This window comes from Patagioenas fasciata, chromosome 4, assembly GCF_037038585.1.
Source record: "Patagioenas fasciata isolate bPatFas1 chromosome 4, bPatFas1.hap1, whole genome shotgun sequence".
Classification (NCBI taxonomy): domain Eukaryota; kingdom Metazoa; phylum Chordata; class Aves; order Columbiformes; family Columbidae; genus Patagioenas; species Patagioenas fasciata.
In genome coordinates this window covers 55,150,995-55,175,423 of record NC_092523.1, presented here as the reverse complement: position 1 = coordinate 55,175,423, position 24,429 = coordinate 55,150,995, and the positions used below count along the sequence as shown (strand labels likewise).

At 42.8% G+C, this 24,429-nt stretch overlaps 1 protein-coding gene across 9 annotated transcripts in view; it reads right to left on the bottom strand.

The window, feature by feature from the left end:
• Positions 1-24,098, bottom strand: part of BMP2K (BMP2 inducible kinase) — a 67,305-nt gene extending 43,207 nt beyond the window's left edge. For 2 of the 9 annotated variants that reach the window (XM_071807923.1, XM_065836429.2), the window contains exons 1-2: positions 23,915-24,098; positions 1,144-1,262 (exon numbers count right to left, since the gene is read on the bottom strand). In XM_071807923.1, coding sequence (XP_071664024.1) covers positions 1,144-1,262; positions 23,915-24,068 — 273 coding nt within the window. In that variant the 5' untranslated portion in view covers positions 24,069-24,098. Of the gene's footprint in view, positions 1-1,143; positions 1,263-11,635; positions 11,797-12,680; positions 12,807-15,023; positions 15,123-23,914 lie in introns of those variants that run through there. The other 7 variants (XM_071807917.1, XM_071807921.1, XM_071807919.1 and 4 more) reach the window with 7 other exon arrangements.
• Positions 24,099-24,429: the final 331 nt, after the last annotated feature.

Below are 24,429 nucleotides of genomic sequence, written 5' to 3'. Positions count from 1 at the left end.
AACACAGAACATCAGCTTATCACTGCCAGCAATGTCAGAGTGACTGCTACATATGGAACACAACATGATGACTACTGAAAAAAGAACATCTATGTGCTACCTGTTGGACAGTGCAAACACATTCGAACTGTTGCTGCTAAAACAATCTTACAAATTAGTAATATCAAAAGCCTTGATATGTAGGAGGTACAGACTACTCCAGCTACTCAGGATCACTCAAAGCTAAACTGAAAAAGAGTCTCAGTTATTAAAAAAGGTAGTCAGCAAAAGCCACAATTATTGCTGCCTGAACTATTACAAAGGTATTAAACGCAAGCAAACAAACATGTCCCCAAGCAAAAAAACAACTTAAGAGCCAATTTACATGTGGAGTTAAGCAATGCTTATTTCTCATTTGACTACAGAAGTGCTGTCATCTGTACTACAGAGGTTCTGCCTATAATGTAATTTGCTGTTAACATCAAATAGGTGCTGTCAGAACACAAGCAAGCTAGAAGTTTCTGGAGATGGAGACGACCTTCAGAGTACCTGCTGGAAGGCAGTATGATAGCTTTTCTCTTGCCCAGTCAGCAACTAATTTATTTTTTTTCTTTAATCCTTTTTCTATCTGTCAAATAATCATAAGCCCAAGTGCACCCGAGTAAACCTTCTAGTTTCTCCTTATTTGCTGGTCATCTGCTTAAAACCAATAGAAACTCTGATGATATAAAGAGTTGTGCTATACTCCTATCAGTTATTTCCACATTGGATGGCAACTTCAAGAAAATGCTTGGACCTACTCAAAATAACAATACCTGTGGAAGCAACCAGTAGTGTCATTCAGCTAACAGAGCTGTGACACACAGAGGGTTTGAGTATTCAAGTTACCACTGCAGAATTACCAGAAGTTATTTTAAATTGGGAACCAGATTTACTAATCAAATTGACTGTGGTAAGAAATACATTTTTTTAATCATTGCTTTAGAAATTATAATAATGCACCAACCCTCAACTCAGCACTACTTTCTGAAACTAATAGTGTAACACCAGGACTGCAAGGTCAAAAAGAAAAGTCATCTATAAGCCATTGTCATTGAAGAGGCATTGGGTGTATGTATATTACAAATTAATATATTCTCTAGCTACACAAAACAAGTTTCTTACCATAATTGTAATTTCTCTCTTGCATACGTTGAGATCCAGCACATTATTAACATACATCCGTTTCAGCGCACAACGTATCCCACCATGGGTACGTACAAGAAATACAGTTGAGAAGCCACCTGGAAGAAACAATTACAACTGAATGAAGCTACTTAAGTTTTTGTTGTTCCTCTAGCCAACACCACTACACACTACGAAATCTATGAGAAAGTATAGGTCAGTCATTGCATGAGGAGTAAAAGTTACAGAGATTTGCCATCTCAGTCAATTTCACCTATGTGAAGTGTTCTTGACAAAAATGCAAGGATCTTACAATTTTTTTACAACATTAAACAAAAATACTTGAAAAGCATTTTCATATTCAAATAGATCTATAAAGCCCAGTGCAAACTAAATATGCAGGTTATCAACCCAGAAGTACTTTCAGAGTCATTCAGAAGCATGAACAAATAGAAGGTATTCTCCAGATCTTCACAAGTTCTTAACCCCCCAATACTTGATAGAGGTTAATATTAATTCCCTAAATTTATATCTTAAAACATAACAAGTAAAATACTTAGAAAAAATAAAGTTGTAAGCGATGCTAAAGAAGTCCTACAATTTGCCAGCATTCTCTAAAGACTGGTAGAACCTCAACACAGATGGTACAAGCAATCAACTCTAAAGTAGTGTTTTTATTTAAACCCATACTAAATATGCAGTTAAGAACTAAACTTTCTCCCCCAACTAGTCCAATCAGGAGCATTCTTAGTTTAACAGCAGCATGAACTGAAAGCCGTATATAAATACCCAAGCCCATCCCCCAGTTTCCCAGCAGCTGATTTTGTTTTTCTCTTCTCTAGTAGAAAAGAATCATGCAGACAGGAATTACACACAGAAGCGAAGTGAAACAGCCTACACAGAAAGTACTTCCAAACACTCATGCAAACCCAAGGGAAAAACAACCACCTCCCATTTTATCTGTCTTCTCTTAGCCTTAAGGCCTCAAGGCCTCAAAGCACACTACATTAGCATCACCTCAAGGGTCACATGCACAGTTTTCTCCCAGTTTTTAGAGATCTGCCTCATAGAAGAGCTCATCTCAATCCGTACTTTCCTTAATTGACTAGTGTCTGATGGCAAGCCAACTATTACTACCATGGGAACTTTCAACTTGTGCAAAAACTAAGGTATATAATCAGGACAGAAACATGTAAATTACAATGATTAACCACTGATAATTAGGTAGCCAACTGAAACACACGCTTCATGTTTCCTGAAAGAATCTGCAATGTGCATTTATGAAGTATAGTGCACCTCATCTGATACAAGTCTCATGTGCTTGAACCAATTTACAACTGAAGAAGCTAAGTTGTATTCGGAAATTTTCTTTAATTTTAAATATCAATTATTTTTTAACTTAATTGCTTATTTAGCTTAATGAGATGCTACGCTGTCAAAACAGAGTTACTGTCAATTTTAAGACAACAGCCTAAATTCTGCAAAATTATTATACTTAAACTAGTTTACAAAGGGCTGTTCCCAAAACACTGACAGGACATCTGCTCTTCAAATACTCAGGTTCTACTGCTAAAGTCTAGCTGGGGCTGGAATGATCATATAGGGCCCCCCTAAAACCAGCCTAAGGAAGTGCTTTAGGAGTAATGTACAGATCTACATTAGTGTAAGGTTTGTGCACTATTCTCTCAGTAAAAAAAAAAAAAAAACCAAACTTCTTTTTTAAGTACCAATACTTGACCAAAAAAAGAAAATCTGTGGCTAAAGCACAAAAGTCTCACAATGACAAGACAAAAATCACTTCTTGTCTTTTTAACCAGTTTTACAGTCTTAAAATTGTCAGACTAGCAGGAGATCAAGAACAAAATGCTGGATTTCGAGTCTGCCCAGCAATTGCTTTGATGTAACCAGAGTAGACATGACTGGGTAAAAACAATCAGCGTAAAGTACTGAAGTAACCTCAATACCCAGAAAACTGTTCTTCCTGCCATTAGATGCCAAGATCGAGGAATACTTGAACCCTGAAAGAGCCATAAAAGCAGACCTAGTGCCCATTTTGCCAAGTAGATGTGTGACCCTAAATGGTTTTTCATTCGGAAATAGAACTGCTATAAAAGTTCTTTCATCAAAGAGCCAAGTAGCACAACTCTGAACAAAACCTGAGCAAGTATATTACTATTTACAGGAAAATTAATAGTAGTCAATGTTCAGGGAACCCTGATCCAGCAAAACCTTGCACCATTACACTTTGAATCTTTCCAATAATTTCTGATGTTAAGCTCCACACTGAAAGTACCAAAGCAAGCAAGCAGTGCTAGAAATGTTGCAGAGGGCAGGGGAGAGGGATGTGGCGACACAAAGAGAAAGTACATACATTGCCTTGTCTTTTATGGAAAACCAACAAGAAATAATGACCAGTTGCTTTGCCCATAGACTCTGTATTTGCAGATTTAACAGAATTACACTCCCACATGTTGGTCAGCATAGGAGCTGACATTTCAACAGCATTTTCAGAAGCTGATAAAAATGTTTCATTACCTCATGCCAGTGAAGACAGAAAAAGTACTCAGTTCTCCGTAACATAATTGTCCTGGTTTTGTTAAAAACAAGTTTCTCTTTTAGTGAATTTGCCTGTCAGCTAAAGCCTTCATGTTAGCTGCATTTTCCTGGAGAACCCAACACATGTTTTGGTTAAACCTAGCAATGGAATGCAAACTTATTGATAAGCACGGATGGACATCTCATGAGAGGGGCAACGAGAAACTAATGTCCGAGAGACTGACCAATGGTGTATAACATTCCATTCACGTGAATACTTCATATAAAAGTGGGAGATCACGAGGATCTCGTCCCTTTTCCCTTTTTCCTTCCCTTCTGCTTATGGCCAACATTAGGAGAGGACCTTGCTGGTTGTCCCTGCGAACTGAGGCCTAGTGAGAGACTGAATCCAGCTCCGGTTGGCTACAGAGTCCAATCCAGGACTTTGGGTGCTGGCTCTGCAGTTGCTGAGATTTACAAGATTGGTTTTGTATATTTTGTATTATTTTCTCTATTCTTTTTAGTAGCATTAGTAAAACATCTTTAACTTTTCCTACTCTCTTCTCTCTGTCCTTCTTTCCCTCCCGATCGCCTGAGTGGGCAGGGGGGAGAAGGGGAGGGGCGGGCAGGGGGGAGAAGGGGAGGGGCGGGCAGGGGGGAGAAGGGGAGGGGCGGGCAGGGGGGAGAAGGGGAGGGGCGGGCAGGGGGGAGAAGGGGAGGGGCGGGCAGGGGGGAGAAGGGGAGGGGCGGGCAGGGGGGAGAAGGGGAGGGGCGGGCAGGGGGGAGAAGGGGAGGGGCGGGCAGGGGGGAGAAGGGGAGGGGCGGGCAGGGGGGAGAAGGGGAGGGGCGGGCAGGGGGGAGAAGGGGAGGGGCGGGCAGGGGGGAGAAGGGGAGGGGCGGGCAGGGGGGAGAAGGGGAGGGGCGGGCAGGGGGGAGAAGGGGAGGGGCGGGCAGGGGGGAGAAGGGGAGGGGCGGGCAGGGGGGAGAAGGGGAGGGGCGGGCAGGGGGGAGAAGGGGAGGGGCGGGCAGGGGGGAGAAGGGGAGGGGCGGGCAGGGGGGAGAAGGGGAGGGGCGGGCAGGGGGGAGAAGGGGAGGGGCGGGCAGGGGGGAGAAGGGGAGGGGCGGGCAGGGGGGAGAAGGGGAGGGGCGGGCAGGGGGGAGAAGGGGAGGGGCGGGCAGGGGGGAGAAGGGGAGGGGCGGGCAGGGGGGAGAAGGGGAGGGGCGGGCAGGGGGGAGAAGGGGAGGGGCGGGCAGGGGGGAGAAGGGGAGGGGCGGGCAGGGGGGAGAAGGGGAGGGGCGGGCAGGGGGGAGAAGGGGAGGGGCGGGCAGGGGGGAGAAGGGGAGGGGCGGGCAGGGGGGAGAAGGGGAGGGGCGGGCAGGGGGGAGAAGGGGAGGGGCGGGCAGGGGGGAGAAGGGGAGGGGCGGGCAGGGGGGAGAAGGGGAGGGGCGGGCAGGGGGGAGAAGGGGAGGGGCGGGCAGGGGGGAGAAGGGGAGGGGCGGGCAGGGGGGAGAAGGGGAGGGGCGGGCAGGGGGGAGAAGGGGAGGGGCGGGCAGGGGGGAGAAGGGGAGGGGCGGGCAGGGGGGAGAAGGGGAGGGGCGGGCAGGGGGGAGAAGGGGAGGGGCGGGCAGGGGGGAGAAGGGGAGGGGCGGGCAGGGGGGAGAAGGGGAGGGGCGGGCAGGGGGGAGAAGGGGAGGGGCGGGCAGGGGGGAGAAGGGGAGGGGCGGGCAGGGGGGAGAAGGGGAGGGGCGGGCAGGGGGGAGAAGGGGAGGGGCGGGCAGGGGGGAGAAGGGGAGGGGCGGGCAGGGGGGAGAAGGGGAGGGGCGGGCAGGGGGGAGAAGGGGAGGGGCGGGCAGGGGGGAGAAGGGGAGGGGCGGGCAGGGGGGAGAAGGGGAGGGGCGGGCAGGGGGGAGAAGGGGAGGGGCGGGCAGGGGGGAGAAGGGGAGGGGCGGGCAGGGGGGAGAAGGGGGAGAGGAGGTTAACAATACATCTGCCAGGGTTTGATTGTCACCCCGCAATCTTAACCCTCAACAATAATGCATCCAAAAAAGGGTTAAAACAAAACTGTCATATGCCATGGCACATAAAAAGATGACAAGGAAGTTTCAGATCACAACTTTCTCTACATACTTTCATTCTTTCCCAACCATTGAGACAATTCTGGTTGCCTTAAATTCCCAATATAGTCAAGTCACAACCCCACAACAGCATCCTACAAGTATCTTCCCACAGACAAGAAACACCACAACATGCTGCAATAGGTCCCAAGACAGGTATGCAGATATGAACTGACTAGCATATATCCCTCACCAGCTAGAAAACCAACAACAGCTTTGCTAACTTTGAGGCCTTTGTATCAAAAAGCAAACACTGACAGGCTTGAGTCATCAACCACCTTTCTAGGAAGCCTGTTCCAGTGTATATGATGCTAATCATATGTAGAAACATTTAAATTCTTAATGTACTTATACATACACCCTCATGTATGTACACACGTGTATTTTTCAGTAAAGCATACTCCACAAGTCTCAGTCATGAACGCATGGCTCTGAGAGACAGCTCCATCCAGAAGAGCAGTTGACAGATGTTGCCTGCAAGCTAAAGAGCTAAGCATTCCCAAAGCCAAGAGCAAAAACAGCTCCCTACCTTTAAAAGAATGCATTTCTTCTACGCACACGTATTTTAGAGTTCAATATTTCTCCACTTTGTTTTAAGCATGCAGGCAATGCATACCAAGGGACACACCACTGTTCTTTTTCCCACTGCCCACACAAATTCCCACTGTGTAACAATCCAAATATCCTGGCTAGTTTAGGCAAGGAGTACTGCTTTCTTCAAATCAGCCTCTGCTCTTAAGTCAGCACTGTGAAATCAGCAACTGTGAATCACATACCAAGCTCCATGGGACAACCTCACAGCACGTAAAGTTTATTAAAAGCAGGTCTGCTCTGCATACCTCTGCCCAGTAAATGGGCTGTTATCCCTGCCTATAAGCAAGTACTCTCACATTTTAGTTCTAGTGCCAACTGCTGTCCAACTTGGCAAAAGCTATGACAAAAGCACCTGACAGTACTTACAGCATCCAAGACACTTCAAGTTACTAAGGTGCTCTGGGAAAGATGAAATAAGGTCTGCTACAGATTTTCACGAAAAGTTGTTTTATTTAGTAACATCTATGCAACAGATATGCCCAGGTGTCGCATTAGGGAAAAAATAACCTGGTGTTTTCACTGGGAAGAAAGAAGCAGTTACAATGCAAAACTGAGCATCCAAATGCACAAATTACTTTATTTCTTAGCAATTTAAAAATAATTAAATCACCTCATACCATGTGCAGGCATACCCAAAACTCATAGATGCCAGGGATGCAAACAGATGCTAGTATTTTTACCATCAAGCAGTAGTAAAGCTTTATCCCCAAAGTTCACACACTTAGAGACTCCAATATATCAAATGTACTTTCTAAGTTCATGGCAAGTACATGTATGTCTCTGTGAGAACAAGAAACTAAGATACTATTAACTGGCCTTTCAATAAGTTAGTCTCCACAGAGTCCAGAAGATGTCATTTTTCTTGCTGCAGTTTGACTCCTTTCTGAGAATGTTGCAGAGAAAAGCTTGGATCAAGTCCTTCCATGCACAAAAAGTATTTCTACAGACCTCTATTCTGTCAAGCCACTATTAAGGGCATTTAAAAAACTTATTTCATTGGATGATACAGCCTTCAGAACATTCTTTTCCTATATAGAGCATACCTGTTCTAGTCAGCTAGCATCCTACAGCACTATGCTGCATTGTCAACTAAATCTAGTACTTACAAACTGAAGCACTAACACTGTTGTTTAAGCACATTTTGTCCGACAGGCTGCTGATCAAGATACTCAAGCTTTGATCCAGCCAACAGCAAAAGGAACAACGCTCATTGTCCTGCATTAAAGACAATCATATTACTCACCCTACATGCTTTTCAGAGTATCCTGGTTATTTGCTATCCATAGTTGACTACTAGAATAACAGAACTGTTTCTGTGCCATCTTCTGTCTGTCTTGCAATTCCTGTAAAATTCTGTCAAGGAAAATGAAACTACATTGTCTGATTATATCATCTAATGCGTGCTCTAAAAAAAAACAACAAGCATCTGATATGCCCTATAAGTAACACATCTTAGGCACCCAAGACTAAACTTTGTAATTCTCAAAGTAAAACTGATCCCTTCTCTACTCCATACTCCTGTTAGAAGAAATATGACAAACCTCTCTACATTTCAGTTTTGAATCAAGCTGCCTGAGATTTAGCCACAAACACTGTACTACTTTCATAATATTACATTACACCTCCTCTTGCTATTCACTGAAAAGAACACACCCCCACACATCTACAACTGTATTTAACAGCTTCCTCCATTTAAGTTAACAAATACTTCCCTTCTCCTTAATAAGGAAGAGAGCACAGAACACGACTAGACAGTCACCTAGAGTTCAGCTAATTGATTGTGAAAATTAAAACATTAACCTCTTCACCTACAGATTTTTGTGACAGAAGCACTCCTCCTGTTTGAAACAACAGAATTTTGGTCAGCAAGTAGGCCTAACCAAAGTTAACCCTATTGTGCGAGGCTATCAGTGAGAATATAGCACCAAGCCGCAAAAAACAGTCCAGCTGAAGACTGGGCGGATAAGCAGGCAAAACCACATGAAGACCGCAGAAAAACTGACTACAAATCAACTATTTGACACTTTAAACAGCTGCAGCCATCAGAGTCCCTTGAATTCTCCCTCCATAGCAGCTGGCTGCACAGTTGTGATCTCACCTCTCAAGGCTGCCCTTGAGGCTGAGAGACCCCTTACACGACACCAGACATCCATGAGTTGGCAGGCGACAGTTGCTGCACACATGTAGCATTTAAGATATGCATAGTAAGCTTATGCAATCATCTTTGTATCCCACACTATAAGAGGAGTAAATAGTGGAGTATTGACCACCAATCCACCTGTAGTTATTAAATCTCTTGCATACCTAAATGCACTGATTAGAACTCACACTACTCAATCAGACCCACCTGAGTGATCTCTAACTCTTACCTGGACAATTCCAAAATCACATAGTACAGAAATTACTTGTAAGTATTGAATGGGTCCATTATCTATACTAATAGAAAGTACAAAATTATGGTAAAATCCAGCAACAAGTCACAATCTGTTGGAGCGATAAAGGACTCAGCATTCCGATTCAATGTGAATCACCCAAAGCCATTTATTACAGAAACAAGCCTCCTTATATACACAACTATTCTCCAATCACGCATCCACGCTCCAAGCATGGATTCACTAAATGAGTATCATGGGCAGTCCACACGCTGGAGCCCCACCGATGATAGGTCCGACGACTCACGCCATGCTGAGGCCCTGTTAATGAAGAAACACCCCTCTTTCTCATAGCAGATTCTGTTCTCAGCTTCTCGAAGTGGCCTTGAGATTCCTTTGGGCCTGACTAATTCAACAACATATCTCCATCTAACGAAACCCCTCCACGACAATCCATTTGGCTTCATCACAAAGTCAGCTCCTACAGTTCTAGGGCTACAGCATCATACAGACACTTGCTACTTGACTTACCAAAGCAGAGAGTTAAATTTAACACAGACAGAGGGGTACTGTAGATTTTTCTAACAACAAGAATGAGAGCTTACTTCTCACAGAAACAGTAAAAGCATTTATATTTGAAGAGACTTATCCAGTCTGCTCCCAGCACTGGTGGCGACCAGTGTGGTGGCTTGACCTTGGCTGGAGGCCAGGTGCCCACCAAGCCACTCTACCATTCCCCCTCCTCAACTGGACAAGGAAGAAAATATAGTAAAAGGTTCATGGGTCTAGATAAGGACAGGGAGATCACTCAGCAATTATTACCACAGGTAAAACAGACTCAACCCAAGGAAATTAATTTAATGTATTATCAATCAAATCGGAGTAGGATAATGAGAAATAAGGACAAATCTAAAAACATGTTATCTCCACCCCTCCCTTCTTCCTGGGCTAAACTCCACTCCCAAATTCTCTATCTCCTCCCTCAAACACTACAGGAGGATGGGGAATGGGGTTGTGGTCAGTTCATCATGTCTCTGCTGCTCCTTTCTCCTCTCCCTCTCTTCCTCTGCTCCAGTGTGGGGGTCCCATGGGGACAGTCCTCCACTAACTTCTCTAATGTGGGTTCTTCCCACAGGCTGCGATTCTTCACAAACTGCTCCAGCATGGGTCTCTTCCATGAGGCACAGTCCTTCAGGGGCAGATTGCTCCAGCGTGGGTCCCCCACGGGGTCACAAATGCTGCCAGCACACCTGCTCCAGTGTGGGCTCCTCTTTTCACCGCACCCCAGGTCCTACCAGGAGCCTGCTCCAGCATGGGGTCTCCACAGGGTCACAGCCTCCTTCAGGCACCCACCTACTTCAGCATGGGGTCCTTCATGGGCTGCAGGGGAACCTCTGCTCTGGCATCTGGACACCACCTCCCACTTCTTCAGTGACCTTCGCATCTGCAGAACTGTTTCTCTCACATCTCACTCTTCTCATTTACTGCTGCTGTTGCACAGCAGTTCTTACTCCTTTTTAAATACATTATCACCGAGGCACTACCACTGTTGCTGATGGGTTCAGCTTAGGACAGCAGCAGGCCTCTCTTGGAGCTGGCTGGCACTGGCTTTGTCAAACATGGGGAAAGCTTCTGGCATCTTCTCACAGAAGCCACCCCTGTAACTCCCCCACTTCCAAAACCTTGCCACACAAATGAGGAATACAACCAGAAAACACTTCCGCACAAAGCAGGCTTATTCGAGTTACCTTACGCAGTTCACTGTACAAATACAGCACAATTCTTTTTTTATAGGCACATCAGGAACTAAAGCAAAAAAAACATTCAGTTCGGCATCTTCTACTTCAGTGCTCAAGGAAGCAGCCTCCAGCCTGGGAACAACATTATGTTCCTACAATGTTTCCTGATTCTGAATGTGATTTTTACTTTTCAGATGCACAGTAGCACAACCAGTCCATTTCTTCACTCTTTCTTCCTTTGCAAATGTACTTCTCGCATATCCCAGTATGCTTAAACAAACATATCTTCTATTTATAGAGCAGGTCAGCATTTCTCAAGTGAGTTCCCTTCATACAAGCCTACCAAGTTCTGTCAAGTATTGTTGTTGAGTTTCCTATCCACCAAGCATTGGAGCAATCGTAATTGCATTTCTTACTAACTCTGCATTTTTAGATTCTCCATAGCTGGCATAAACTAGTTCTTGAGTTAAACAAAACAAAACAAAAAAAAACACACAAAAACAAACAAAAAACACACACACACAAAAAAGAGAGAAGTTCAGGAAACACAATCCACATTTCTGAAGGCAAGAAACACTTGTCAAGTGACAACTGTTTGCAGAAGCAAAGTTTTTCTCCGAGGGACAGAGGTTTACGTCACTGATGCTTCCCTTTCCAAATAGTATGCTTCAAGGACAAATAGAAACCCACACAACAGAACACTACCAGCCAACCTGAACACTTTTTTTGATCAAAGGTAAGACTGTTGACTAAACATCTATATAAGGAATCAGGTTGTGTAATCTAGGCCAGAACGCTCAATTCAAGTTCCTTTCACTGTGCAATTGAACCTCAAGTCTCTCAAACTTTAGTACACTAGATACATTCTGTTACTCAAGATGTAACCAACGTGATGCCTTTAAGTGGGATGTGCTCCCTGCCCAACTTTTCACAAGAAAGCTTCTCAAACTGTCCAGTTGATAAGACACCTGTAAGTAGCATCTGCTAGCATGGTTAAAAAACAAAACAAAACCAAAACAAACAATCATCAAAACAAAACAAACACACATCAAAACCACAAAAACAACCCAAACAAACAAACAAAAAAAAACCAAACAAACAAACAAAAAAAAACCAGCAAAAAAAAAAACAACATACCACACCAACGCAATATTTTGAACAGCAGTTGTACCTTCCACGTGTGGCAAGGTTTTTTCCCCATCCCTCCAGACTTTCAGTTGGTTCACTGAATTCAGCTCCATCTGCACTTTACTCTAAACTGAAAACAGAGGGAGTCTGAAAAATCAGGATGATGACATCTGCAAATATAGATCAGACAGGAAAATTAAATTGCTCATTCTACAGCACTGAGGCTAGGATCAATAGAACCCATGAATTCCATTCATTTTATAAATTTTATAGATTTCAAATGTCAATTGCTAACCATTTTTAACACACACAATAGTTTGGTTTAAAAAAAATAAAACACACAACACTTGATTTGAGCTCCAATAAACAAGTGTTTAAACTATTCTGTAACTATTTTATTTCATCAGTGGGTACAGACACATTATGTACTTCATGTGCCACCACCACAACTTTCTTAGAACTAAACTCCATTTTCATACTGAGTGGTTACCACCCAATTAAAAACAAACCTTTTAACTCTTATTTGCTCTGTAGTTCATCTTTCATTTTCCTTGAAGCCACAATTAAAATTGTGACTTCAAAATACGTGAGCTAAGAATCCACAGCAGAGGAAGTCACAGAACGCATATGTAACCTCACACATTAATAACTCACTGAATACTGCAAAGCTACCACAGCAGAGAAACAAGGCAAAGCATAAAGTGCCCAGCTTCAGTGAAATGGTGCACTCTACAGCACCTTGGAAAAGCTCCACCTTTCACTGCAACAGAAACAAAAGTCACCAAGCCAAACAGAGATGGACCAAGCAATTCATAACACAATTCATTTTGGACTAAGGCTGGTGTCATAGGAAGATTCTCCAGTTCACTGTTTTTCTAAGGCATAATACACATACCAAATTAGCAAGATGAAATCTCTTCACTGCTAGAAAGGATCTACACAGTCTCCCCCACATCTCCACATCCAAATGTTATCACCAGTGAACTCATTGACCATTTTCCATAAATAAGCATGATCAAAACTGGATTAACTGGCTGGAATTAATTAAGAATACCTGATATGAATAGTTGAGGCTATCAGTAGAAGGATTTCCATTATTTCGTGTCGTAAGCTCGTCTGTCTGTAAATACTGGTGTACATTTGAACTCTAAGCACACCAAAGGAGCAGATACAGACATATCTGGAATACGAACAACAAGGAACCAATACACTTTAAAAGCAAAATAGCTGAGATTCAACCTGCTTACACGAATAAATAGAATTCAAAAACATTTGAGGTAATAATACTTCCTTGGCACCTGCATGGGGGCAAGCAGTTCTTAAAAGTTCTATTTGGTAAATGTTGAATTCATTTGAATACTTCAGTTGGCATACAAAATATCTCTTTATTAAGACTGTGATCCAACCATTCTACATCACATTCATGCTCAGGATCAATTTGCTAAAAATACCATAAATTTAAACCAAGATTGCAAAAATGTCAAGAAGTCTACAAGACTAAACCAAATTAGACGAAGAACACTCTTTTGATAACTTCCTACATGGTTACACTGCTTTTAGAACTACCATAACAGCATAAGCCTTATTTTCTATCTTCAGAGCACCTACGTGATCTCTGGATATCTCATTCTGAGAACCATCCCCCTGCTGCTTTCATAAGTTCTTATTAAGTAAAAGCCAAGTGATAACACACAAGTGATATCTAAACTGAACTCAAGGTGAAGGTGTCTACTCTGCAGACACAGTCCATGCTACTGAGGTCTATGGAGAGACAACAGGCTCCAAAGGATACAGTTACTTCCTTTTTTTGTTTGTTTGCTTCATTTTGTTTTTGTTCTTCCCCAAAATGATGTTTTTCTGCACATCATGCACAAAACAGAACTGATCCCATGTCATGACAAATTTCATTATTGTTTCCTAATTTTGCCTGTTGAAACACACGCTATATTCAAGTCCTTCTACATTTGTGTCAGTAAATAAGTGCCTTATGTTCTTAAATTATCTATTTGGTTTATATCCGAGTCATTGAGTTCAAAAACAAAGCACAAAGCGGAATCGCATTCTGTGGTTACACAACTGCAATCCAGAAGAGCACCTGCCTCAGTCAGAGTTCTTAAACAGCACAAACTAAGCCCACACACATTTAGCAGTTACATGATTAGCTCAAAGTTTTGTTCTTCCACAGTTTGTCTCTCCAAAGAAACACTGCTTTTATACAGTTTCAGGCATGTCATTTAGTAATTATCAAAAATCTAAAGCAACAACAACAAAAATTGTTTAGCAACCATTTTTCCAAACAAAAGCATATGCAGTTTTTCAACCTACAGGAATGGCAAAAGAACGTGTCATACTGATCACTGACTCAAAACTATGAGAAAAGTAGCAAAACACTGCAAGAATAACTTTTTAGAACTGCTGCTGAAAGATAACAAGATGCAGAGACATAAATCACAGTCCAAACAAGAATTAAACCAAGAACTGGACCACTTCTGTATCTAAGGACATCTTAGTATCTTAGTGACTTATGCATTAAAGTTTCAAGGCACTACAGGAACAAAGTTATCCATTAAAATAATGGGCAAGTTTGGAAGGAAGCCCAACATACACACTATGTGGAACAAAATCTCCTCAAGTCTTGGAAGATCAGAATTCCTTTTATGGTTTTGTATATGGCAATCAAGGCATGGTGTTTAAAGCAGCAATGAGAAAGAAAGCATCCTAGAGCCAGGACATTCCAAACTCTACCCGTATCTCTTGTAGGGACCTGTTGGATTACTTGGGGCAAATATCTCATCTTCCTTTGTTTCTTCATCTGCAGGATAAGGACACTCCCTAAGGGGATGCCACATTCTAGGGACCAATACCAGCTTGGACACCTCTCAAAGAACAAGACAAAAAACGCTAAGAGGTGTGCACTCTCACATGAGTCTACGTAATCATTTCTTCAATATTTCTACCATTTGCATCAGAAGCAGCAATGCAAAAAGGATGAGAATCAAGGCTAAGAAAATGCCATCGTATCTTTACAGGGAAAGCACTGCAAATTAACTAGTTTTCAGTTCCACAACACAGACAATGTTTTATAACGTGTTGATATTGCTCAAGAACAAAGTAGTAGTAAAAGTAAAATGTCTTTTCCTACTCAAACCAAAATAAATATTCCCCACTTAATTAAAACAGACCTCTAGGATCAAGTTGGCTTTTTATTTCCAGTTGTTAACTTGTATGTTTCAGGGCGTTCTTTTCCACACTGCTTCTGTTGAGAGACCCAGTTTCACAACTGACCTCATCCTCATCCAAGATATCCCACTGCGACCAGTAAAAAGTAACTAACCTAGACAAGTAAGACTAACCAAGACACGCATGAATCAGAGGAGAGGAAGGGAAAGGTTCCTACCTTCTTAACTGGCAGACACTCAGGAGATTGACATCCATTCTCAAGACAACCAGGAAAGCAGAAGAGGAATTCACTTTCATTCCTTGTCAGCAGGTAGACATCATGAAGAGAAATAACAGAACCCAGTCCTTCAAGAGAACAGGGGTTTCATGTTCACAGCCTATCTTCTTAAGATAGAGAAGAAAATACAGAACAAGCCATCTCAGACAAGAGATCACATCACCTGTGTCAGAGCTCCGGTGCTTAGCATCCCTGGCATCTGAAAACTAGTCTCAGACTTTCAGCTTAAGGTATTAGGCAAATACTCCAAGCATTTCAGGAAGCAGCTGTTCATCCGGTATATTAACAGCTCTTACTCTAAACCTATAGAAACACAGGAGAAGAAACTTCCCTTAGAAAACAGATGGCTGCAAACCTAACAACTCCTTAGGAAAAGGACAGCACCTCAAGCAACCAACTTACAATTAGGAGACTGACCACGTCTGTGTTCCCAGTTAGTCCCAAAAGCAGAATAAAATTTGCTTACTGGAACCATCTGCTATCTGACACCCTTACACTCTGCATTTTAGCAGGCCTGGAGCATTCATAGTGTCAGTTAACACAGCTCCGCTTACACACAGCAACTCAATCAACTACAGTAACCTACTTATCTAGTCTATTATGGAGGCAAAAAATAGCCACAACAAATAAGATACAGTCCAAGGTTAAGCAAGTAAATATTTTCAAGAAGGAAGACTTAAAAAGAATGCTGTAAACCAAAACAAAGCAAGAGCCAAGAAGCATAACCTAACTGATTACCTCAAGCATCTTTCCTCTGAGTTTGAGGTAAAATCCATTTAGCAAGAATTGGGGCAGTCATCAGCATGTATGCACACATTTACAGCTAAACAAACATATACAGCAAGAAAAATGTCCAAGTTCACGCACTTAACATTAAAGGATGATCAATCTTCCCAGATACGAAAGGAAAGTAAGCCTGTAATTAAGCTGCTCCATAGAGACAGAGTTCGCCCTCTGCTATTAACTTCAGTTCTCTATGCACAGAACTGTGCAAACACTTCCATATGGGTAACACACTAGTTTATGACTGACAGCTCTGATACTGCAGTAACAAAAGCCCAAAGAAATAAACATACACTTCCCAGAATCACTGGTTTCTAATTAACATCCATCTGAAAATGAGTTCTACTTTTATTAGCTAATAAAGATTTTGCTTTCTACACTGACATCCAAAATACTAAGGTCTAATAAAAAACTTGAAAAGTCAAACCAACAAAACCCACACATCCAAAATAAGAACCTGTGCAGCTTCTTTAAAGTCAGGTCAAGTCCTTCCCACACAAAGCTAATCTGTCCTCTGTTACTACATGCTGCCTTACCATTTGAGGGTGTTCAGCAGTTTCACAGTAAAAACACCTGCACACATACACCCTTTTATGACTACTGTAACAGTAGCATACTTTATCAGAACACATCTACAAGAAAAAAAGCCAGTAGATGGCACATACATTTGCTACATCTGTCTTTTGTCAAAATTTGGCAAAGGAAAAATGTTTTGAGTTTGTGCATCATGTTAATATGACAGTGCCACAGATCAAGCTGCTGCTTCTAATAGCACCATCTGACTCTTGGCCACTATCCCAAAAACTTACCTCCAAACTATGAGATTACAAAGTACTTGCTCAGTATTTAACTACTTCTGGGCATGCAAAAGTTAGATTGATGATCTTGAAAAAGAACAGAACAATTATGTGCAGTTAACAGAGGTGTAATAGTACATGTTCATGGACATTGCAGTGCAGAAATGAGTGTCCTTAGGGGATGCAAAGACATATAACTTGACAACCCATGAGCATTAGACCATGCGTGTGTAAGAGCTGAGCTTGGTCTTAGCTGTACAACAGAGACCTTTGTCAGCTTAAAGAGGTTTCCTAACCTGCTTATTTCTTCGTCTATGTAGAAGAGGCACACGACAGCTCTGGAGAGTAGGGTGAGAATTACTGTTCTACTGAAGAACCACCAAAGTTCAGGCAGTACACTAGCTATCCCACTAACAAAACTCCAAGCTTTTATTTGGTGTGCTGTGTTACATGAAAAGACATTTTTAACTGCATCTTGATGTAAGACCAGGATCCCATGTACATACCCCAAACTACTTCCTGCTCTGTTTTCCTGTTCATTACACAGAATATAGCCACATACTGTAACAGGTAAAACAAATCTTTTGTTTCAAGCTGTTAGCTGCCTGCCTTAGGTTGGAAAAGCCCAAAGATCAATTCCAAATACTACAGCATAGGCTACCTATCTTTCATCAGTCAGAGATCAAGACTTGGTTCAGCATCTCACTGCCTGCTGTTCTGAAGCTACACTTGAACTAAGGCAGCCATGCATATTATTGGGACTGCTAAGAGCTTTAAGTGTATTACACTATATTCTACACCAAAAGGAAAATCAGAATGTTTTGAGTATTTGTGCTGCTTTTTTCTCCCTTCATCTTTCTAACTTGAACAAACCATTTCTGCCACCCAAATATTAGCAAAGGAAAACTGCTGGAGGCAGAATAACAGGTGTGACCTTTACAGTTATGGGGGAACATAGATTGAGTGACATTACACACTGGGGGGAAAAAAACAAAGCAAAACCAAACCAAACCAAACCCCCAAGCCCCACATATACAAAACCAAACAAACAAAAAAAAACCCCACAAACAACAAAAAAAAAACACACAACAAAAAAACACATGACCAATCCCAACTCAAATTCCCCAAGTTATCTTTCAAGACAACCTTCCAAGACAACCTTCCAACTCATAATCCATTGGAACAACTGAACTAAACTAGATTCCAACTGAAATTAAAACTGCGGTTACTGCAAAGAGTGGCCAGTAACATGCTCCACACACAATAAAGTAATGAAAAAAAACAATCATGAATGTGTCATGAGATTGTCATGCCACATAGTCATGACAGGAAAAGTGACTCTGCACCACCTGTATTCATAACACCGGACACAAAAATAAGCTTCCCACTGTACAGTCAGAATCTCACAGTTCAAAAGTCAGTCCAAACCACATTTAAAGGCTTTGAAGTACAAAGTTAACAGATACAATGGCACTTCTCCCTGTTTGCCTCTTCAGCACAAAGCATGACCAACAAGCCACCTCTCCACAAGAAAACAAGCAGTGTATGCTGTATAGCAGCACACTTAAGAGTTTACACCATCTTCTGGAGTTGCAAATCCCAAAGATACCTTACTCAAAAGACTTAATCATGGCATGAAAGGTTTATCAAAATGGGTCTTAACAAGTCATTCTAGAAGGACAAGAGCCACCTTACACACATCAGAAACTTCATCTACCTAGACTACAAATTCAACTCCTATTGCTAGGACATATAAGGTTTAAAAAAAAAAAAACCACACAACACAGACAACAAAACTTTCTAGACTATCCTCATTTTAGGACTGATGCTGAAGAACTTACTATACCTCCCTTCTGGAAAATAGGCAATTCAACCTTTACCACAGCTGTAACACTGATCACGTGTAAAGATTCCCCTTCTTCCCTTAGACAGTTCATTGAAGAAAAACCTCCAGTAAAGCACACTAGCACTAAATATTAGCATGACAATCTACAAACAGCACAAGATCTCACAAAACAGAACTTGGATTCCTCTGCACTGAGGTGCTAGTTTCCCTATGCCTCAACTGGAACAGTATGAAAATAAGATACCAAGTGAATAATCAATGTCATCAAGTACTTGCAGAGACTGCATGTTCCATTTAAGTAGGATGGTAGAGCTTGCAAGAAGCTCACGCCTTCACTAGTTTGCCACTAATGACTAAGAGGTTGCAGGGCAAGTTGGATTATAAAAGAAAGCAGAATGAATTTCCAGCCTTATAAAGGGAAGACTCAAGGTTTTCACTTGTCTTCTGTATTGAGAGGTCCCTCTTCACAGAAAACTGTACCTTAACCAGCATGTTAAATACATGAAGCAAACTTCCTGTGTCATACTAACATTAACTCACTAACTCAAAAACAATTATCACCTGAGTTTTCCCTGCCTCTCCAGTCTGACATAGCAGGTCACTTAGAAAAATAACAGCTTCCAAAGTTAAATCATGAGAAGACTCAACACCACACAGCTCCAAACTCACTACTTTATCAGCTAGAACAATTTAAAAAAATAAATAAACCACACAGTATAACCACTATCATATGACTTATTTCCACATACACTAGGGCAAGGGAAATAGAGAAAGTGACAGTGCAAGAGCAGTAACGTGTCCTGTTCAAGCCTTCCTTTCCAAAGTTTCAAGACACAGAAACACTGAAGAACAGCCTATTGCCGTTTCTAAACACAGTAACACTACCTACCACTACTTTACATTCAGTGTGGATACTTCTGGGAGCAAGCAGCACAGGGTGTTATCCAGTCTGTTCTGTGTAAGTCTCTAGCATTTTATCTCCACTTCCATCAGCAATGGACCTACTGGTGGGAGGGTGAGAATGGATAAAATTGTATCGAATTAATGGCAGGAGATTTTTGCTTCCTCCAAATACAGCGAGCCCAACATAGTCCTTCCCAAAAAAGTAGGTTTTCAAAGGCAAGATCACCACCTCTTTTGCTATATTCACAGCACACTAGGACAGACAGGAGGATGGACACAGGACTACTGCCTGACAGGGAGTTAACACATTTCTCTGTTACACTAAAAACACATCTGGGAAGCACCCAGATATGGTAATAATTGTCCTGGACAGCAGGAGAACAAAACAAGCCTGAAGAACACCTTGTAACTGTGGTACTTGAAATACCAAACCAAGACACTCAAGACGCTGGATGACAGTTTATTACCTGTACCACAGGAGACAAAAACCACTACACAGTACTTGTTTTGGTGGTGGTGGTTTTGTTGTTATAGGTTTTTTTAATATAAAATGCAACTGCATATGCTCCATGATTCCATGAATTAATTCTAAAGAGCAAAGAATGAAAGCAATATGATGAACATCTTTCTATGCCCACAAAGTAGCTTCCAAACCAAGCCAGTCATGGTCAGGAGTGAAGCTTGACAGTCTACTGCATATTTCATGTACAGTCTCCTTTTTTTGTTTTGGTACGGTTTGGTTTTTGGGTTTGTTTTGCTGTTTTTTGTTTTTCCCTTTTGTTGTTTTTAAATCACTGTAACTGTCTCTGCTTGCTTTATCTGCACTCATTAAAAACATATCCACATACTAAGTTGCAACACAATGCCCAGTATGCCCACTTCCGTCTGCTACTAGTACAAAGACAACTTCAAACCTGGAAAAGGCTTCATTTACTTAGTTTAAACACACTGAAGACCTGCCAAGCCATGAAGATGAGAAAACAATTTAATATCTTCCAATGCCCACCCTTACAGTATCCAGTAAAATTAGTTACACTGCAGTTCTTACACTTCGCTATCCTCTTTCTGTTTAAGTCAATGCAAAAAATTAAATCATATTACCTTCATGCCAAGCCACAACTTTCTACCTCCTTCTTCTAGAAACCAAAAAGAGCTTCAAAAGTTGCATATTTTTACCTACCTTTTCACTCTTGACAACATTAACTGTTTTGCACTGACATTTGAGATAGATTTCAAAGGATGCTTCATAATTTGTCACATCCAGCTCATGGCAATTGCTGAACCAGGAAGTCTTTTTCAGTATTGGAGTAATCATAACTAACTATGGAGTCCCTGTGCATCATCTGTAACTTCGAAAAGAAAGAATTCTCCATGTATTTTTCAGATTTAATTTTTCAAACTTCAGCTGCATCACATATATTCTTGTTCAACAAAATGATACAAAGAAAAGGTCTCTGCTCTGCCTTGATCAGTCATTATTTCACAGACCCTTGAAATGGATAGGAACTCGCTGTCTACATCAAACCTTAACCCAAACGGATTTGGTTTTCCCCATGTCTGGGTAATCAACCTTAACAACAAACACCTCCATCCAACAACACACTGACCCTTGGGTAATTAAGGCTAAGAAGTCACCAGAAGAGAGATGTGTTTAAAACAAAAGAAACAATCTAATAGCCTACTATGGATGGCACTTGAACTTTTACACCTACTTTGCTACAAAAGGCTGCTGTTCCTCTAGATAGTAGTATACATTTTCTAGCAAAAGCGATAGATTATAAAGCTACATATTTCTGCCTTCACAACACCGCAATAAAACAATATCAAAGATGACAGAAAGTGTTTTGTGGGCAACATCTATATCAACATGGAGAATCTACCAAAGATTCATTCTTGCATCCTAAAAACATAATTACTCCTTGAGCCTTTTGGCATCTCTACTACCACCAGCCCTAGTTAGAGCTGTCTCCCAGGACAATTCAGATGCAAAATTTGGAAGGGGTCTATGCAGGGGTGCGGTGTCTAAACAGTTCAAATCTGGCTGACACAAAATGGTATTGACCCTAACAGCCAGCAAAAAAGCCTATCCATAGCACTGCTAGCAGAACATTATATATTCATTCCGAAACAGGCTTGTTGTTCACTACATTCATTCATTAACAATGCTTTGTGTTACACAACCCAAAACCTGGATAAGAGCCTCTTAAAGTAACTTGTCAATGGTTTTACATCAGCATTTAATAACAGAAACTACCTGACCAACTAAAGACCCTCAGTAAAACTGCATTTCTGAAAATGAAAGGGGACCTGAGGGTGAAGAGAATTTGTTTCCATCCATCCGCACAAAGGAGGAAGATTCTTAAGCAGAGGATTTATTAAGTATTAATTAAGTATTAATCATAGATTGTAATATGACTCGTATAACAGCAATAGCATTACTCACTCTTAATCATTACTATTAGGTCCAGGGAAAACCTGACTGTCAAGAAGTAATTCCTAGACAAAACGCAACTTTTTCACTCATAAGCTATTGTGCTCAATTAGGAGTACCAGAGTCCCACTTGAAAACTTACTCATAGTGACCTTCTCATCAGCCACCACTGGGCACACGTGGGTTCCCAACACGCACTTTTAGCCCAGTCCCAAGAGCTGGGAGAGCATCATTCCCCTGGCTCCCTCACTTCTGCCCTACTACCTCAACCACACAGCTATGTCACCTGTTATTTTCTTCTCCTCTAAGCCTTTTAGGGTCCATCCTACTGAATAGCTCTAGTGTTGACTGTCAAGACTTTGCCCAAGACATAGCAGATTTTCACTGCTCTGACTCTTATCAGTTCTAGTCCTAGTCACTTGTATTTAAGAGAACACATGAATGCCGTGGAAAACTTTCTGTCTCAAAAGTAAGGAAGTCAATTTGTACAACACTCCACTGTTAAAATTATGCTCCCTGCCCCCAAGACCCTAAGGACTACGAGTTTGTTTCTGTGAGCTACATAAAGAAGAAAAAATAGTGAACTATAGTGGTTCTTCAAACAGCACATTATGAGAAAACTTTGAATAATATGCTAAACTGAACCCAGTACCATGCAGTTTTGCTGCTTTCCCCTACATAGGAGTTTACTGTTAGGTCCTCAATTTGTTCAGGAGCTTTTTTTAAAGACATCTCTGTCCTGTAAGCATCCCTGTAGAGAAATGACCTTCTGTCTGACTACAGGGACTGTGAAGGAGCTCTCAGCAAGAACCACTTACATTTGAGGCAACCAAGTATGCAGTTTACTAAGCCCTGACCTTATTTTCGTAAGCCAATGACAAAAGACTGGTCCAAAAAGTACCAATTCCACTACACTACTAAAACTTTTTCAAAAGAGTAATGAAAATTTAAGTACTCCCTATATGGCTCCATTTTCTACCTGCATGTCCTTGTTCAAACTGCATCTTAAATCATCATCAATAAACACACTTAAGCAATAAGTTTACCAGTACATTTATGCATAAACTAGTCCAAGCAATGCACAACATAAAAGTGAGAAAGGTAAGTTATTTTACCCACAACATCCAAAGTAGCATGTTCTAGTACTGCAAAAATTCAGCACCTACCAAGTACATGGGACTAGCCCTGTGCTCAGTGACCTAGGAAGACAATTATGCTTTCTACTTTACAACATCATCTGCCACGAACTATAAGATATCAGCACTGCACTGCTTCCCCACACACACAGACTGCAACTCAAAGATGGCTGTTGTCAAGACGCCCCATGCCAGTGTCTATTAAAGTTGCAGAGTTGACAAAGTCTAGCCAACTCTGTGACTATCCAAATTCAAACAACTTTTTAAAGACCCAGTGGAGGTCTAAAAACATGAAGTGCAAGTTTCTGACAAGAATTACAGGTCAAGCACCCTGCAAGAAGGGGAGAATGAGGATTAGCTGCAGCAGAAGTTGCTAGCACTGCAAGTTCACTCGTGACCCAGCGAGAAATCTACTGCATCCCAGCAATAAAGATCACGGGGTTTATTTGTTGTATATCAGTAGTATGAAAAAGCCTACTACAAGATTAAAGCACTCTGTTCTGAGGCACGGCTTACCGGTCACAACGTCTGCAACCCCAAATGATCTGACCGACAGAACACCAAGCCCACGAAGTCGTGCTGTTATCTAAGGCATCTAACACCACCCTACTTGTGACAGTATGCTAGGAAACTCTTAAGCCACCAAACGAGCCCCTGGCACCAGTCATCAGCCGAAACAAAAAAATACCAACAAAAAAAAGAACTTCAAAATATCCCCCTAACCGGCTCACAGGGGCTTATTCAGAGACGGGAAGAACGAGCGGCTGGCAGGCAAGGCGGCTGCTCGTCCCGCTGCCCTCGCGAGGGCGGCACGGAGCGGGGCAGCGCCCCCCGCCTCTCCCCATGGCCGCGCTCGGCCTCCGCCGCTCTCGCTCTGCCGCTCTCTCCCCGTTCCACGGGCATCCCGCACGGTAGGGCCCGTGTCCCTGCGTTACCTTCCGCCAACAGCTCCTCGGGAGTGACCTGGTAGCGTCCGACGGCGAACACCTTGCCCAAGGCGACGCCGCTCCCCCCGCCGCCGGAGCCGACACATGCCGTCCCGCTGCCGCCACTGCCCTCGGACTTGGGCATCCGAGAAAACTTCTTCATGGCGAGTGGAGCCCCGCCGGGCCCGCGAGACGGGCGCCGGGCACAGGCGGCTGCCCGGCCCCGCGCGACGCAGGGCGGCCGAGGAAGAAGCCGCCGGTCGGGACGAGCGTGAGGCGAGGGCGGCCGTTACCCGCAGACGGCCGCTGCCCAACGGCTGCCGGAGAAACGGGGGGCGGGGTGGGGGCTGCCCCGGTTCACGAGCCGGCCGCGGCCCCCGCCCCGCTTCTCCTCACCCGCTCGCCCGCCACCGCCAACTCCCTGCGCCCGCAGCGACACCCCCTCCAGGAAGGGAAGGAGAGGGGCGAGAAGGAGGAAGAGGGCGGGCACAGCCCAGCCGCAGCGCCGAGACAGGGGAGGTTCC